The following is a 17022-nucleotide window of genomic DNA, read 5'->3' as shown; positions in this document are numbered from 1 at the left end:
CCACACGGAGGATGTAGAGTGCAACTCCTTTGAGCTCTGTATCAGATATAAAAAGATAAGAGCGTCCTCAGAATCTGTACTTAATTAAGTACAGTACTCAAGTACATTTACTCCGTTACTGTCCACCACTGCCTATGGAACTGCTCCCACGTGAAATGCAACCCGTGTGGTCATGATGATGATGATGCCTCTGGCATATCCACATTACAGATGATAGATTCTATCACTACTTACAGACCGTCTTCTGTTTGTCTGTGTATACGTGGCTTTGGGCTGGAGTCACATGTGTGACACTCTGATATAAATGTAGACATTTGGATGGTCGCTGCACATTTAAGTTGCTTGTTTCTCTTTTCCAGGGCATGCAGTTTGCATTCAGCATGGCCACCATACTCCTCTTCGGACAAATCGTTTGCATCCTCTCTGTCGTGGCTGTCTTGCTCTGGATCGCCTCCCGTTTATTGTCCCGGCGTGGTGGTGGGACGGGCGTACAGAAGGGTTACAGGTACGTGCGAGTACCAATTTTTTCAGGTTTTTCGCCCCGGTCGGGTGTGGTTTTGAGGCTAGGGTTAGGCATAGTTTTTGTGTGGGTTAGGTTAAGGCATAGTTTTTGTGAGGTTAAGGTTAGGTTAAGGCATAGTTTTTGTGAGGTTAAGGTTAGGTTTAGGTATAGTTTTTGTGAGGTTAAGGTTAGGTTAAGGCATAGTTTTTGTGAGGTTAAGGTTAGGTTAAGGCATAGTTTTTGTGAGGTTAAGGTTAGGTTAAGGCATAGTTCTTGTGTGTGATTTTGATTCACTGTACAGCACCACTCGTCCTAGGATATAATAACGTCATATAAAGGTAAGAAAAAGGCTAGTCCGGAATTCTCCTTTTTAAGTAGCAAAAGAAAAGGACTCATCATGCAGAATGTCCCATTTCAGAATCATTATTAGATTATAATTATTGATCATTAACCAATTAAGCAATATTGTATACTTCCATTCGTAAATAGCCGATCTCACAGGGCATTTGTAATGCATTGTGAGCTTAGATCTGCTATTTTTGAAACTATTAGAATGTTTGTGATTAATAATTTGATACATTTATGTAGACATTTTTCATAACTTCATCCCGAGTCCACCGCAGCTAAAAACGCGAGCGGATGGTCTGTGTGCTAAATTGCGTATTTTTATCGCTCAATTCGAACTTTTTTTTTGTTGTGATATCTGACGTTCATATTGACAGAAAACTCTCCACAGTGTTTGTGTTAGATGCTTTTAAACGCTACGGCAGCCCATTTCGGACAAAAACACAGTGGTGAGGTTTCTGTCATTATGAATGTCAGATACCGTATCACCAAAAAGGGTTAGGGTTTAAAATACGCGATTTAGCGCACAGACCATTTACGCAAGTTTTTAGCTAGTCCGGAATTATCTTTTAAGTATATTTTGAGACTAATACTTTTGTACACATTACCTGCCAATCACGCATAAATGCGATCTATTAAATAGCGCACTTGGCCGCCAAGATCGCATGAATGCGTTCTATTGAAAAAATTGATTTTTTTTTTTTTTTTTTTTTTTTTTTGACCCAAAGACCAAGGAGATATGATTTTTCGAAGATCTAGACTCCTATCCACTTCCTTGTTAACTCAAAACTTAAAAAATCTGTATCTCGGCTCCTGAGTACTTTTTTAATTTCAATGAAAAATGTCTGGCAGAAAACAGAAAAAAATCTGAAATAATTAGGGCAGGCTAAGTGTTAAAGGTAGGGTAAGTAATATGTTGTCAGATCAAATGCATCAAATATCTAAATACTGAATCAAGCAACTTAAAAACTGTCCAGAGTGCTCACAAAATGAGCTTGTAGATCTGCTTTTTTCAAAAGATTTTTATACATTTTGAAAACTTGTGAAATGGGACATTCTGCATAGTGAGCACTTTTACTTTTGTACTTTAAGTACATTTTGATACCAATGCTTTTGTACTTTTACTCATGTACATCTTGAATTCCGGACTTTTACCTGTAACAGAGTTTTTCTACATTGCAGTATTGATACTTTTACTTAAGTAACAAACGTGAGTACTTTTTCCACCACTTGCAGGTACGCTGTGCTGATAACGGGCTGCGACAGCGGCTTCGGTCACCACCTGGCCAGGCGGCTGGACGGTGAGGGGCTGGTGGTGTTCGCCGGGTGTCTGTTTCCAGAGGGCCCTGGCGCACAGAGCCTGGTGAAGAGCTGCTCCACACACCTGAAGGTGATCCAGCTGGACGTCACCAGCGATGACAGCGTGCAGCAGGCTAAGGAGGCCGTCCGGGCCAACCTTCCAGAGAACGGTGAGAGAACTCGATCAGCCTGTAGATGAGTTTTAAAGTGTCATCATGATAAAAAACGCACTTGACTTGGAATTGTAGAATCCTCTTTACCACTACCACTACCAGCTACTACATTTCTGTGTTGTCACTGCTGTCGCATCCTACTGACTCTCCTGCCAGTGAGGAGCCCCCACCAGGAGGACGTAGAACCTTCGTCCTACTCCTCTCGCCCAACATTCCCTGCTGACAGGTGCCGCCCCAGCCCGTAGGAGTACGTGCGATGACCGATATCACCCGCCCCGCCCGGCTTCCCTCGCTCGTCAATGCCAGATGCACCACGATGGATTCGAACCCACAACCTCCAAATAATTGAAAAAACACGGTCTCCTCACGTATTAGAAGGCCAATGTCAGTCACCAGAACCAAGGACGGCTGTTTCTGTATTTTATTTATTTATTTATTGGTGTTTTGAACATTGTATGTTTTGTTAAATGTGAGTTTTATTTATTGATTTGTTTTCATACTGTACTTGGGCATGGTGCATTTTAAGTTAAATGAATAAGGGTATACAACGTTTAGGCTTCGGTCTATCTATACCTTTTACGTCTTTAGAAGACGGAAAGGATGAAGAGAGAAAAAAGGATGAGTGTATTAATGCATTTTGTTGGTCTTTTTTTTGTATGTGATACAAAGATCTGTTAACTGAAAATGTAAACGACTGGGGGGAAAAATACACTAAACCAAAAACTAAACTATAATCCTCTTTAATCGCCAAGTTGTTTTGTCAGTAAAAACCTGTTTTCTGTTATCAGGTCTGTGGGCCGTTGTGAACAACGCCGGGATCTCTGACTGGGCCGAGACAGAATGGAACACCATTGACGATTATCGTCACCTGGTCGACATCAACTTATTTGGCTGCATCCGGACATCCATTGCCTTTCTACCCATGGTCCGTGCCAGCAAAGGTCAGCCAAAGAACCAGAGTACCGTTACTCGGTTCACAAACACATTTGGAGCATAAAGCCAAAGGTTTGTCCATGCTGGGCCTCTAATTGTTGTCAGTGGTGGGCAGTAACTAAGTACATTTACTTGAGTGCTGTACTTCAGTACATTTTGTAGGTATTTTTTACTTTACTGGAGTATTTCCAATATTCAATAGTTTTAAAAAAGCAAGCAAGTATCAAGTTCTGGTTCCCGTTAATCCTAGAAGCACCTCCATGTTTTTTTTATTCAACTTTATCTCCATTGAGCACCTGGTTGTTCTCTCTGTTATAATTCAATAGTTTTACTTCTGCTCCACTACATCTGAGAGAAAAATATTGTACTTTTCACTCAGCTATAATTATTTTTTGTGAATTTAGATTTTTATTACAAAACATACATTTACCACTTTCAGCCCTATACTTAGTCTATTTAAAAAATAGCGACACGTTATGAGTTTGTAGATCTGCTATTTTCAAAAGAAATAGACTTGAAATGGGACATTTTGCATATTGATTACTTTTACTTTTGGTACTTGAAGTACATTTTTATGCCAATACTTTTGTACTTTTACTCAAGTGAATTTTGAATACCGGACCTTTACTTGTATTTCTACATTGTGGTATTGATATTTTTAATTAAGTAAAACAAATTGAGTACTTCTTCCATCACTGATCGTTGTTTATTATCTGTTTTATGATCAGGACGAATGGTTTATGTATCGAGCATCTTGGCTTTCTACAACTGTCTCAACATGGGAGCCTACAGCGTGTCTAAGAGAGGACTTGAGGCGTTTGCAGATTGCTTACGGGTGGAAATGGCCAGTTTTGGCGTCAAGGTATTGTAACTTTAATGCTGCGTTCACACTGGCAGCTACAAAGATGCAGGCTACCATTCTTTTTCAATGGCATCCAGTGAGATGCAATGATTCAGCCGATGTTTGTAGCTGCTGCAAAAGCTACAACTGCTACAAAGCTACAGTACAAAAAAGTTTAGCCGGTTTCAACTTCAGCTACAAAGATACAAAGCTACAAATATGCTGTGCAGCTTTGTCTCTTTTGTATCTGCCAGTCCGAACGCAGCATAATGCTGTGTTATCACAGGCAGATACAAAAATACAAAAATACACAGCTTATTTGTCGCTCTGTCACTTTGTATCTGTGTTGCTCAACACGCCCCCACCCCCCCCTATACAAGATTTGAATTGTTCAAATGTTTCAAAAACATTCCAAATTTTTACAAGATAAAAAAAGCAGATCTACAAGCTCACAGCACGTCGCGATGCGTTGTGTAGTTGCAGACAAATAGCTGATGCACTGTATTATAGGATGAAAGTTAAACTGATTTTGACACTGTATTATTTTGATTGATTTTGATTTGATTTGATTTGACTGATCAAAAAACCCTCCCCCAAGGACCCCTGGGGGACCACTGGTCAGTCCATAATAGTGTTTCATCCGGATGCTACATGAGATGGAGGACACGTTTAGCAGGGAATTGAAGGTCAATTCCAATGCTGTCTTTTCTCCCCTCCACTCTTATCAGGTGTGCATCGTCCAGCCGGGAAACTTCGGCAGCGCCACGAACATCGTGAGGATGAAGACGGGCCAGGACATCTGGGACAAGTTGGACGACGAGCGACAGCGAACGTTCAGCCGCCGGTACGTGGAACGGGCGGTCGAGTATGTCATGGCGTCGTGCAAGACCGGATGCACGAACGTGGACGGCGTCATCGAGGCCATGCTGGACGCCATCGTGTCTCCGCGTCCTAAGAGCAGATACCTGGTCGTCCCCGTCGCCGACGTGCTCTTCTTCCGCGTCGTCCCCTATCTGCCCACGCGTCTGACGGACGCCATGCTTTCCCGGAGCCCCATGTACGCCGCGAGAAAAGACATGCTTTATTCTAATTAGGGGAATAGTGGGACATGCAGTGCAGTGTTTCCTAAACTTTTTAGCATCAAGGCCCAAAAAGAGAAATTTGATGTCTCCCCCGGGACCGAAAACAAGTGAAAATAGCTGATCGATAAGCTTACAACGCGTTTTTAGCAATGCGTTTTGAGCTCACAACGTGTTGCGATGCAACGCGTTTTGAGCTTGTAGATCTGCTATTTTCTTAGATTTAAAAAAAAATATATGAAATTATCTTTATTTTAATATCTGAAAATGTTTATTGTGTAGTACGTCATGGCGTCGTGTAAGACCGGATGTAAAAATGTATTGCCAATTTGCCAAAAATCTGAAATATAGCAATTTCAAACAGTCTTCCTGTTCTGTGATCATACAGTACACTGACAAAGTAGAATCTGTTGAAGGTTTCTTTCTCAAACTATGTCATAAATAGGACGGGAAACACACACACACACACACACACACACACACACACACACACACACACACACACACACACACACTTGAAAACTCACTGGCATGGGCATATTTTATTTATTTTATTTTGGAGGTATTAAAACGGTCTTAAAAGTCCTTCAATAGTCACTTTATAAATGTGCAGATAACCTGTATACACTTATACTGCATGTTGTAATGTTTCACATTAAGCTAATCATCTGAGGATCCCCAAAATCATGTTGGGGTCCCACAGGTTGAGAACCGCTGGCTTAGTAGACTAATTGCTAGGAAACAAGCAGTTAAACAGGCACTGCTGAGAGTGTATAATGTTATATATTGTACATTATACAGTATGTGCATATTTTATTTATATTTTTCCCTTGCAAAATTACCGATGGTGTTGAATTGACTGTGACGTCTCTCCATCATGCTGTACCTATACTGTACTTTATTTCTTGACCCGGAATCTATCATTATTTTAATCTGCTGTGCTATTTCCCTCGCAGGATCAATAAAGAAGATTTTGTAACGCTTTTTTTTTTCACCCGGTGCCAATTTGCTAAGTGATCCTGGGCGCTACACTCCCCCCACCAGCCTAGGGGGCCCAGGGCCGAGCTCATGGCTCCTTCAATGCATCAATAAAGATCTTATCTTATCTTTCAGAGTTACTACAGGGGGGCCGTCAAATCTTTCTGTGATAGGATTTTTTTTCCTTATTCTTTTTTACATCAACCTCTTGAACCCTAGCATTTTTCTGAGGAGAACTTTAGCCAAAAATAGCTACAAGCTCACAACGTCTCGCAAAGAGGTTTGGTGTGGGGGGGGAGCAGACCAAGTACAAGTTTTCTAAGTATTGAGGGTTTAAGTGGTTTAACCGTCTGAAAATACACATTAACATGAATCCAACATACAGTAACGCTACACTCTATGAAGTCTATGAAGATTTCTATGAAATCTCCGAAAAAGCTTAATCTGCAACACAATTTGAAACAATGTGTAGAAGCCCTGAATGAAACCTTGTTTCATTTCTCTCTCAGCCAAGGGGTCCGTGGCCTGAAAGAACATTGGAATACCCCTGAGTTAGAGTAAGTGGCAGAATGCGGTGTTGTGTCTGTTTGTGTGTCCGTTGAGTGTCGGGTAGGGCTCTGTGATGTCCCAGGCGTAGGGGGTGACTGCCCTGGACGGACAGAAGGACACGGGGGGCGTGACTCCAGCCGTGGAGGACGAGTGCGCAGATGGGGTCCTGTCTCCTTGTCCGTGTGTCCCGTCGCTCTCCTCCGCATGCTGTCTCTCCTGTGACTCTGTGGGGAACGGATCGAACCATTTCAGGGTTTAGCGGGGTAATGGTTGAACTTAATGCCGTTGGTTCTCAAAGTATTTCATGTCAAGGACTCCCAAATGAATATGAACTGGGAATAAGGTTCATGTAATGCTTTGAAAGATGGAGAAAGGAGCTCTCATATTCAACGCCATGGACAGCACTCCTATCTACATGCATAGTTAAAGGGGCATACCACTCATTTTCAACATTGAACTATGTCATTAATACACCTTAGAGCTGTTGTGTGGAAATAAGAACAAAGTCCCTTCTGTGTTGCCTGGAGAGTTGTTAGAGCATTTTTAGCCAATTGATTTCCATTATCTACACGTACTATGTCTTGTGAAATGTGATATATAACCACATGCCATTATAAACTACTACAAGTCACTGTTTCAGCTGGAAGTCAATGCCTCATTCTAGTAAATGAGGCGGCCTAGAGGGCGGAGCCAAAGAGTACACCGCCCATATGTCACTGATCACATGACCCAACAATCAATTATCCAATTCTAGGCAACCCAGAAGGGGGGGGGGGGGGACTTTGTTCTTATTTCCACACAACAGCTCTAAGGTGTATTAATGACATAGTTCAATGTTGAAAATGAGTGGTATTCCCCTTTAAGCTTCAGCACCATGGACAGCATTCACCTATCTACATAGCTTAATGACATAGTTCAATGTTGAAAATTAGTGGTATTCCCCTTTAAGCTTAAGCACCATGGACAGCACTCACCTATCCACATAGTCTAACTAAACTTTAGCACCATATAACAACCTCATATGACCCTCAAAACAGCTCAAATCCTCAGACTTGCCATGGTATTACCTGTATGTGGTCAATGTGGTCAGTTCAATTTGTTTTTTTTAAACGTTTTTTTATGCATTTGCATTTTTTTTATTTGTTTGTTTACTAATTGAAATGTACTGTATTTTTATATATTTTTTTGTTCCTGTAGATTTTTTTTCTGGACACTATTATTATCAGGTTGGTGGCTTGCATGGTTTCCTCCGCCGTCAGTGTGTGTGTGTGAATGGGTGAATGTAATGCACATCACAAAGCACTTTGGGGAAAGGCGCTATAAAATGCACCATTTTGTTTACGTACAGGGCCCATAGTGATCATATGCTACACACACACACACACACACACACACACACACACACACCTTCCTCCTCGCTCTGCGGGACTTCCTGGTAGAGACACGTTCCTCCGTCATCTCTTCCCATGATGCTCTCCTCTGATGCCAGCAAGTTCCCCAACAGGAAGTAGGTGGTCATCCGACCTTTGCCCTTCACCTCGATCTCCCCACGCTCCCGCAGGTCAAAGCCCGTGCCCTTCAGCACACTGGAGAGAGAGAGAGAGAGAGAGACACACACACACACACACACAGAGAGAGGAAAGAGAAGTGACCAAAAGAAAAAGGGAGAGAGAAAGGGAGGGAAGAGAGGATGAAAGGTGGATGTGAGAGACAAGTGAAAGGGGAATAGTGTTGTACTGTGTGTGTGTGTGTGTGTGTGTGTGTGTGTGTGTGTGTGTGTGTGTGTGTGTGTGTGTGTGTGTGTGTGTGCGTGCACGTGCGTGTGCGCGTGCGTGTGTGTGTTTGCGCGCGCAGGTGTGAATGTGAAATGTGGTTGTTTGGTTCTACTGTAGGTGTTAACAATGTCCCTAATGGCTGGGGTCATGTGGGTACGAGCCACATTTGGCACACACAAGCATATAATGATTTTGCAAACCTTTGAGGTCACTGCATTGACTTATTGATATTAATTGCATTAATGTGACCCTTCGTAAGTCCCTGTGACATAGTACTGTAGTGTCATGTCCAGGGGCCGTACTTGCACATCAAGCCGCCTCACGCAGCACGCTTCACAAACAGGAGATAGGCTCCTGCCCTGTGGGCCTCATGGCTCGGGAACCATTCGTTCCGAAAGGCTACTTACATGAATGTCCTGACCTTAATCCTTCACCCCAATGAAACTACAGTGACACTACAGTAAAATAAATGGGGGAAACACCAATGTGGTCCCCAGTTACACCCGTGTCCCCAATGAACTCGTCTGATGTCCAAAATTGCGATGTGACACATTGTGAGCTTGTAGATCGCCTATTTTCAAAAGAATTGTGAACTTGTGAAATGGGACATTCTGCACAATAAGTACTTTTTACTTTCGGTACTTGAAGTATATTTTGATGCCGATACTTTTGCACTTTTACTCATTTTGAAAACAGGACTTTTACTTGGAACAGAGTATATCTACATTGCAGTATTGATACTTTAACTGAAGTAAAACACTTCTTCCATCACTGCACACACACACACACACACACACACACACACACACACACACACACACACACACACACACACACACACACACACGCACACACGCACACACACCTGTAGGTGTCGGGGCTGAGGTGAATGTGGTCTGGAACTCCATGGCTCTCCATTCTGGAGGCGGTGTTGACCGTGTCACCAAACAGGCAGTAACGAGGCATCTTCTCCCCCACCACCCCCGCCAGCACTGGGCCTGTGTGCAGCCCCACGCGGATCTGGTATATACACACAGACACACACACACACACACACACGCACACACACACACCAAGGTCATTATAGTTAACGAAAACTAATGTATTAACGAAAACTTAAATTGAGTTTTTTTTTCATTAACTTAACAAAAAAAAAAAAGATAACTAACCGAAACTGTATTTTGTGTTTGCAAAAGTAACTGAAACTACTTGAAATTATAGACAAAATGCCATTCGTTTTAATTTTTCTCATTGTCCAACAGTAACTGAATAAATATATTTTTAAATGGTATAGTTTGTTGAGTTTTTAATACACAATACTTACTCTGACCTTTTTGAATCTTGCACCTGACAAATAACCCAGAGTATGAAAAAAAACTAAAAATAACACTAAAACTAATAGAAAACTAAAGTAAAACTAAGCGTTGTCACAAAATAATATATGTATGTATATATATATATATATATATATATATATATATATATATATATATATATATATATATATATATATATATATATATATGTGTGTGTACCCGTAACGGTCCATTTGGTTCCATTTTGTAGCCTACTCTGTCAAAGTTACAGACCTGTAACGGTCCATTTGGTTCCTAACTATGGAATCATTCAGCTGGGGACCCCCTGGAACAGCCCCGAAGGACCCCTGGGGGTCCCCGGACGCCACATTGAGAACCAGTGATGTACAGTCCAGTAAGTTGACAGAAGATGCCACCTGTATGGGTTGCTTGGTGGTAGGGTTGGTGAGCTCTCACCTGTATGGGTTGCTTGGTGATAGGGTTGGTGACCTCCCTGGCAGCGATCCTCATGCCCAGGGCGAAGTTGGCCACTCTCTGGGCGTGGCTGGCAGTGGGCACTGGGACCCCGCCCACCACCATGTACGCGTCGCCTATAGTCTCCACCTGAAACACAAAACACATGGTTATGAGTTGACCACTTTAAGACGTTTAACCCATTTAGACCTGGAACGCATCTGTGTCACTTTATATTTCATTTTTAAAAATCGCCTCAGGTCTCAACGATGTTCCTCTGTAACCATCAAAAAGACGTCCAAACGACATCGATACGATGTCCAAGCCAGATCTCGCCTCAAATAGAATACTGTAAAGTGTTGCCAACTATACTAAACTACAAAAGAACAACTCAAAAGCACTAGAAGACAAATCCGGGGTTGAACAGGAAAGTTACATTATGAAGCGTTTAATGCTGGAGTATTTCAACTTTACTAACTGAATACTAACATACAAATGAGCACTTCAACAGCGCTAAGCGACACATGTTGAGGATAACTGACTGATGGTGTGGTGGTCTTATAGTCTGACTTTCAGCACGGAGAAACAGAGAGACCATGTTCAAGTGCCAGTACATTTTGAAGGCTAAACTCCAAAAGAACAATTCAAAAGCACTAAAAGACAAATCGAGGGTAGAACAGGAAAGTTACATAATGGACACTCTAACCACAAGGCCACCTTTAAGTAACAAAATCGGAGTACTTCTTCCACCACTGTTTACTAATACAACTATTACTATTACTACGACAACCATCCGTCTATCGTCTCTGTCGGGTGGAAACCTCATATGTCCAAAACTGTTACTTTTCAGGATTCAAATTCAAAAACAGCAAAAGTAGCAGATCTACAAGCTCAAAATGTGGTGCTAAGCGACACGTTTCAAGCTTGTGGATCTGTTACTTTTGAGTGACGCTGTAGTATGATCGAGTAGGGCGTTAATTTACGAAAAAACACATTGCACCTTGTAGACATCGTGGACGCTGGTGAGGCGGTCGAACTTGGAGTACATGCAGTTGAGCATGTGGACGATGTCAATGGGTTCACAGGCAGCGCAGATGTTGGTGAAGGTCACAACGTCACTGAACAGGATGGTGCACACCTCAAACTCCCCTGACACACACACGCACATGCACACACATGGATGAATATAGGGGTGCAACATGTTAATCGAAGTGATTTAATCCATGAAAAAATATATTAGATTTTAATAAAATATTTTCTTTGCCATTATAGGTGACAAAAAAAAAGAAATCTAGCAGATCTACACGCTTGAGCTTGTAGATCTGCTATTGCTGCATGACACCGCAAGGAAATATAAAACAGGGCAGATAGATAGACAGACCTGCCTCCACCCTCTTGCCATCTTTCAGCTGGTTGGCGACGTGGCGAGGCAGCATGGCATACAGCAGAGTCTCTGTCTTCTTCTTCTCTACCTCTAGGTGGCGCGACAGGATCCTCAGCTCCTCCTACGCGCGCGCGCACACACACACACACACACACACACACACACGCACGCACTACAAGCTCTTTTGATGCTTTTGTGTGACGCTGTAGTGTGATCAAGTACGGCATTAATTTACGAAGAAAGAAACGACACACAAAAGTTTGAATATGGAGATAAGAGGTTTCCTTCCAGACCTTCTTCCTCTCCAGCTGGTTGGTGAGCTCCATCTCGGCCAGGCGCTGCTGGTTGAGCAGGATCAGGTCTCGGGTGGTGTCGTGCTGGGCGATGTCGGCCAGGTGGAGCCCTCTCTCCTGGAGCTCTTGCAGGCTCCGCAGCTTCGGAGAGCACAGGTACAGCATGCAGCCTACTGACGGCATCCAGATCATCTGACCTACAGACAGACAGACAGACAGACAGGTACAAGCATGCAGCCTACTGACGGCATCCAGATCATCTGACCTACAGACAGACAGACAGACAGACAGGTACAGCATGCAGCCTACTGACGGCATCCAGATCATCTGACCTACAGACAGACAGACAGACAGACAGGCAGACAGACAGGTACAGCATGCAGCCTACTGATAGCATCCATATCATCTGGCCTACAGACAGACAGACAGACAGACAGACAGACAGACAGGTACAGCATGCAGCCTACTGACGGCATCCATATCATCTGACCTACAGACAGACAGACAGACAGACAGACAGACGCTGTCGGGCAAAAACCTCAATTCTTTTGTGTTTTTTTTCCGTAAATGAACGTCCCACTTGATCATACTACAGCGTCACACTAAAGCATAAGCAAAAGTAGCAGATCCACAAGGTGGAAACGCGATGTCCATCAGCTACTTTTTTAAATTTTTGAATCTGAATCCTGAAAAGTAACAGAGACGATAGTATGACCACGTTGTTGGCAGGACAAATGTAGACCAGGGGTCCTTGGGGCGGTTCCCGGAAGCCCCAGCATAATTAGTTAATAGCGTCACAATCCTTTTAGCCACTTTATCCATATTTTATATGTTGGCTGTTAAAAAATAGGGGGTCCTTGGCACGATATGTTCTTGGCCTGTAAGGTAAGGCTTTTTGATTGATTGAAAGATTGATTGATTGGTTGATTGATTGATTACCTCTTTGCCAAAAATAGCCGATCTACAAGCTCGGCTATTTTTGGCTAATGTTCTCCTCAGAAAAGGGATGCTATAGGGTTCAAGTGGTTACGGTAAAAAAAAAATCTTATCACACAAAGATTTGGCGGACCCCTGTAGTAACTCTGAGGACCCCCTAGGGGTCCCGGACCCCCTGTTGAACACCCCTGATGTAAATCTTCCTTCCACAATCTGCACAAGTAACCTGTCTGGCCCCTCCATCCCACCCTGTCCTACCTCACAGTTTGTTTTGTCCCCTCCATCCTAGATTCATTCTACCCCGTCCATACCTCGCAGTTTGAGCATGGCGTGTTGATGACGTTGAGGGACCATTTCCCGGCGCGTCTTGAGAACAAACTGGCTGTTGATGAACTTCCTGATGCTCTCGATGGTAAAGGTCACCTGCAGAGAGACAGAGAAACAGGAGGTCCCACACTGTATGTGCTTGTATGATGGAACAACAAACTCTGTTACATTAATCACGTTAGCCCTATTTCATACCTAGGCTATTTGAAAATAGCAGATCTACAAGCTCACAACGCGTCGCATCGCGACTCGTTGTGAGCTTGTAGATCTGCTATTTTCAAACATTTTAGTACTTTTACTTTTGATACTTTAAGTACATTTTGATACCAATACTTTTGTACTTTAACTCAAGTACATTTTGAATTCCGGATATTTACTTGTAACGGAGTATTTCTATATTGCAGTATTGATACTTTTACTTGAGTAAAATATCTGAGTACTTTTTCCACCACTGCTTGTATGATGGAACAGCAAACTATGTCTGTTCTACTCTATTCCAGTGGTTCTCAAAGTGGGGTCCCAGGTCTCTGAATGCTAACATACACAAGAATGCTTCAACAGTACTAAGAGACACGTTTTCAGAGAGAGAGTTGAATGACGGTGTATCGGTCTAACGATCAGACTCTCGGCAGATAAATTCCGAGTTCAAATCCCAGTCCTCCTATAGTTCATTGCTTTTCAACTTTACCTAACTGAAGGCTAATACAGAGACATGTCCCTTGAGTAACTCGTGAGATGGTGTAGTGGTCTAATTATCAGGCTCTCAACACACAGATTCCATGTTCAAATCCCAGGTCTCCTAGTTCAATCCTGGAGTGCTTTGACGATCAGGCTCTCAGCGAGGTGCCAAATTTTTCAGATGTACGTTTTAAAAGTTAAATATCTCAAAAACGACAAAACATTTCAAAGTAAAACGTTCAAGCATTTGTGTCCACAGTAAGATGAATTATAAAAAGTGTGAATGGAGTTTCTAGGTGAAAGCGTTGTTTGAGGTGCCAATACTTTTAAAGGAGTACATTTCTAAAACTATGAAACATTTCAAAGATTCGTTTTCAGGCAAACATTGTTCACAGTAAGATGAACATTTTAAAGTTTGAATGGGGTTTCTAGGCGTAAGTATGTAGGACTAGTAGCCTGCCAAAGTTTGTACTTTTTACCCTGAAATCTATAAATAAATATAAAAGCAGTGATGGTCAATGAGTGATCAGTGATGGAAAAATGAAATGATGAGAAATGTGCATCAACAGAAGCAGCTATTGCATGCAAGCAATCAAACTCATCTGTGTCACATACTCCCCCTTCTTAGAAACGCTAGTTTTCACATTTCAGTGCTTTTTGAAAATATTCGGATACATAATTGCTTGCAGCAGGATTTTACATGAAGCAGAGGAGTAGATGAGAGACACACGGTCGTAGTCGGGTCTTGAACCTGTGACCTTCTGCTCACCAGATCGTCACTGTGCCCATTCACCTCACAGTGGTTCTCAAACAGTTTCATTTGAAGGACCGTCAAAGTGATATGTATTTGGCCGTGGACCCCCATATGAAAAGATGTAGTACCAGACAGATTTATATTTAAAACTTTTTAGAAAAATTGTCAAGGAACCTTCTTTTTTGTTGTTAATTGTTTTGTTGTCAAAGCAGAATAAAGACTGTAAGAAGACTGTAGTACGAAGAGGTAGCAAATAGCTCAGCCTGTTAAGACGCTGCCTATAAGAATCAAAGGATGTGGGTTCAAACCCCACTCTACTCTTTAACCTGAGGCTTTCCTTTGCAGGCTGACTTCCAGGAGAACAAGTTCAAAGCAGCACAGAAAGCAGTCTGAAGTGCGCTGGACCAATGGCGCAGCAGACTATTCCGCTGGCTATGGCTGTCTTTAGTTACAGTGGTTACATGTCGCCTTTCCGACGTTAACGAACCCTATACCTAACCCTAACCCTAACCCACGCACGCACGCACGCACGCACGCACGCACGCACGCACGCACGCACACACACACACACACACACACACACACACACACACACGTGTCATCATCATCATTAGTGTTTATTGAAAGCAAACTGGGATCCATTCCCTCCAGACTGGATTTGAGCAGTGCTTATCAGATATAAATAGAAGGCAGGTGAGAGATGCCAGGGTGGATCACTTCAGAATGGAACCTGTCCCCTCTGCTGCAGGTAAATACAAACTGTTTGAATGATATGAAAATTACATCTTTTTAGCCTGAATATTTAACATTATTGTTTAAGAATTGGGGTTATAGCCTAAACTATAGCCTACAACTAAACTACAACTACTCAAACCAACTCAATCAGTTGTTTTCAAACCTCTTCCATATCAAGGACTCTCCTATGACAGGGACCCTGTAAGGCTACAAGATGTGTGTTGTATTACAAACAATATTATTAACTTAAATCTTGTATGTGGGTCCCTGGCACATGTTTTCAGATAGGGTCTGTGGCCAAATACAAATGAATTTGGGGGGTCCTTGACATGTAAATGTTTGAGAACCGCTACCTGTCTTTAGTTGTGTATTTCTGAAACCAGAACCAACTATAAGCAAGGTAGTGAAGGCTTCCAAAATGTGACCCTGTAGGCCTACACCTGTGGTTCTCAAACTTTCATGTCAAGGACCCCCAAAATTATATGTATTTGGCCCCATCTCAAATATTTGGTTCCAGGTACCCCCAGAAGCAAAGATTTGAGTTAAGTTTGCTTTAAAAAAAAAAAAAATAATAAATAAATAAAAAAAAAAAAAAAAAAATATATATATATATATATATATATATATATATATATATATATATATATATATATATATATATATATATATATATATATATATATATATATATAAATAAATAAAAAAAATATATATATTTATTTATTTATTTTTTTGAAAAATCGTATATATATATACGATTTTTCAAAAATGGCAGATCTACAAGCTCATAACTTGTACTCGGTGCCACGCTATGAGCTTGTATATCTGCTATTTTTGAATAGCCAAAGTATAAAAGGTTAAAGTGGTTAAAATTATTGTGATGCTATATTAACACCCCCTGGGGGTCCCGGGACCCCACTTTGAGAACCAATGGCCTACACAACTGAACTGTTTTGTCTTTCTTTCCAGAATTTGAAGTTGACCAGAAGAAGACATCTTGAGGACATGCAGGTGGCTGGAGTGACAGAGGAAGATGCAGATGGAAACGGATGATCCGCTGTGACGATCTAGGTTTCTATATCTATGGCTGTTGCTGCAGTGAAGATGGCTGGAAGGTAGGAACTATGATGCTGTTGCTGCAGCGTGTGCAGTGAAGATGGCTGGAAGGTAGGAACTCTGTGCTGCTGCTGCAGCGTGTGCAGTGAAGATGGCAGAAAGGTAGGAACTTTTTTTAAATTCTTTGCTGCTGCTGGTTAGGGTTAGGGAGGTCAATTGCGTTGTGCCATTCGTGTCATAAAATGCGCCGTTCGCGTCATAAAAAAAACAAACGCAAAAAAACAAAAAAAGGCGCTGGTCTGGTTCTCCTGGTTTTACTAGGACAGGGTTCGATTCCCTGTGGTGCCCTGCTCATGGTTTGCGTTGCATTTACATTTATTACATGTTATGGGGGGGGGGGGGGGGGTAGTGTTAAAATGTGTCTAGGAGGGGGGAGGTACAGGTTAAAATGAATATGCGTTACTGCATGCATTTTAATTTTTTCAAAACTTCAGTTCACCAATCCTCTCCCATCACCTGCAAGAACTGCACTGCACCTTACATCAACATGTCCTAAGACACTTGTTCAGACCTAAACTATTCTGTGTTCAGAATGTTCATTTTTTTTACATGCAAT

The 17022-nt window shown here is 42.1% G+C and overlaps 2 protein-coding genes across 2 annotated transcripts in view; one reads left to right on the top strand and one right to left on the bottom strand.

Annotated features, from left to right (window-relative positions):
- Positions 1-380: 380 nt before the first annotated feature.
- On the top strand, positions 381-5264 carry LOC311040539 (D-beta-hydroxybutyrate dehydrogenase, mitochondrial; the record flags this gene model as incomplete). The annotated part of the gene is made up of 5 exons (XM_084050870.1): positions 381-505; positions 2084-2316; positions 3108-3260; positions 3981-4114; positions 4822-5264. The coding sequence occupies 5 exons, from the start codon at positions 381-383 to the stop codon at positions 5185-5187; spliced, it is 1011 nt and encodes a 336-aa protein (XP_083906996.1). The 3' UTR covers positions 5188-5264.
- Positions 5265-6624: 1360 nt separating this feature from the next.
- Positions 6625-17022, bottom strand: part of gucy1b2 (guanylate cyclase 1, soluble, beta 2) — a 33049-nt gene continuing 22651 nt past the window's right edge. Inside the window, exons 8-15 of the mRNA XM_084051168.1 lie at positions 13168-13279; positions 11921-12117; positions 11625-11748; positions 11244-11392; positions 10247-10393; positions 9340-9494; positions 8107-8285; positions 6625-6923 (exon numbers count right to left, since the gene is read on the bottom strand). Of these exons, the coding sequence (XP_083907294.1) occupies positions 6703-6923; positions 8107-8285; positions 9340-9494; positions 10247-10393; positions 11244-11392; positions 11625-11748; positions 11921-12117; positions 13168-13279 (1284 nt within the window). The 3' untranslated portion in view covers positions 6625-6702. The remainder of the gene's footprint in view (positions 6924-8106; positions 8286-9339; positions 9495-10246; positions 10394-11243; positions 11393-11624; positions 11749-11920; positions 12118-13167; positions 13280-17022) is intronic.

Source organism: Gymnoscopelus microlampas (genome assembly GCF_963454915.1).
Source record: "Gymnoscopelus microlampas genome assembly, chromosome: 24".
NCBI classification, from domain to species: Eukaryota; Metazoa; Chordata; class Actinopteri; order Myctophiformes; family Myctophidae; genus Gymnoscopelus; species Gymnoscopelus microlampas.
Note: the sequence above shows the minus strand (reverse complement) of the source record. Positions and strands in the feature narration are given on the sequence as shown.